The sequence below is a fragment of the Dendrobium catenatum genome, unplaced genomic scaffold (assembly GCF_001605985.2).
Source record: "Dendrobium catenatum unplaced genomic scaffold, ASM160598v2 fragScaff_scaffold_1369, whole genome shotgun sequence".
Taxonomy (NCBI): Eukaryota; Viridiplantae; Streptophyta; class Magnoliopsida; order Asparagales; family Orchidaceae; genus Dendrobium; species Dendrobium catenatum.
This window is the reverse complement of record NW_021319831.1, coordinates 1,014,932-1,016,318: the sequence shown is the minus strand read 5'-3', so window position 1 is coordinate 1,016,318 and position 1,387 is coordinate 1,014,932. Positions and strand designations below refer to the sequence as shown.

The 1,387-nt window shown below is 51.6% G+C and overlaps 1 protein-coding gene across 1 annotated transcript in view; it reads right to left on the bottom strand.

The window, feature by feature from the left end:
* Nucleotides 1-377: 377 nt before the first annotated feature.
* LOC110112369 overlaps nt 378-1,387 on the bottom strand; it is a 5,861-nt gene continuing 4,851 nt past the window's right edge. The window contains exons 2-3 of the mRNA XM_020844566.2: nt 1,077-1,382; nt 378-1,001 (exon numbers count right to left, since the gene is read on the bottom strand). Coding sequence (XP_020700225.2) covers nt 378-1,001; nt 1,077-1,382 — 930 coding nt within the window. The remainder of the gene's footprint in view (nt 1,002-1,076; nt 1,383-1,387) is intronic.

The following is a 1,387-nucleotide window of genomic DNA, read 5'->3' as shown; positions in this document are numbered from 1 at the left end:
TAGACAGAGAAAATGGTTCAATTTCGTCTTCCCTCCGACAAACAAAAGCTTACATTAGCACCAATTCCAGAAGGTTCTTACACCAAAGAGAGCAGTAGGCTACAGATCCCTTTCGTGCCAACCTATCCTACAGCAGCACTATAATAATAGCACATTACACTGCACATTTCTCTCTCTCTACCTGCCCAATGTCGAAGTAATTTTGGTAGAATGCTAAACATAACAGCACTGAACAGCCGAAGGGAAAAGCATGCAAAACATACAAATTGAGGCTACAGAATGCTTAAATTAGAAAACATACCCATAAAGTCCTAAGAACGCAGGAACATTGATGTTTTTGACGACCAATCTAGCTATGAGATTCTCTTTCTAATCTTCTATCTGTGACTGCACAAATCCAAGAGCTTCTTCCTCCCTTCAACGATCTCTTCAAAGAAGTCATCCAGCTGACCCACAAGGTTCTCCGTTCCGGACCTCAGCAAACCAAACCAACATTTGAACCTCTCCACTCTCTCCCACGCCGGCCCGCCTGCAACGGCATCAAGCTCACAGCATCCCATCAAACCTCCGGATCTCTCCATCTCCCAGAGTTCCTCAGTGGCGGCCCTCGCCTGCCGGAGCTCGTGCATCAGAATCCCCTTTCGGTCTTCCATTCCCTCCATCGCCCCGAGCAAACGGTGCTGCAGCCTCGCCAAAGACACCATGAACCCGGAGCCATAAAAGAGCGTGCATTCGGCGGGAGCACCTCGGCAACCCAAACTCGGGTCCGGCCAGTACGAAACGGAGCCCCATAGGAGAATTATGAGGATGAAGGAGCTAACATTCCTCATGGCGTAGAGGACTCCCCTGAATCCGTTGAAGCCGTGGAGCTTGGATTCCATTGAACGGACCCTCTCATCGAGTTGGAGAGCCAGCGGGCGCACTCTATTCTCCACCAACACCCGGTTCTCTTCTTCAAGCCCAGCAGCTTCCCTCCTCGAGTTTGAAATAGCCCGCATCACCTATAAAAACCCGAGAGGTGTAGTTATGCTGAGAAAGAGAACGAATCAACTATTAAGAAGAGCGGAATGTGATACCTGGCGGGTGAGGAGGGGAGAAGGCGAGAGGTGCCTGTTGTCGAGGGATGTGATGATGTTGGCTGCTGCAGCACAATAGGACTCCATGCTTGAGAGGCCGAGCTTGAGGACGAGAGAGGCCTCCCAGAGGCGGGAGCTCTCATCCATATATTCGTCGAGCCACTTGTCACCGCCGGGAAGGTGTAGCTTATGAACGAGATGGGTCAGGTGAGAGTGCAGCGAGCGGAGCAGTGCCATGGCACGCTGTAGGAATTGCACCGACATGAATGGCTGCGCTGAGAAACAACGCTCGAGGGCGTGGAGCCCCTGCG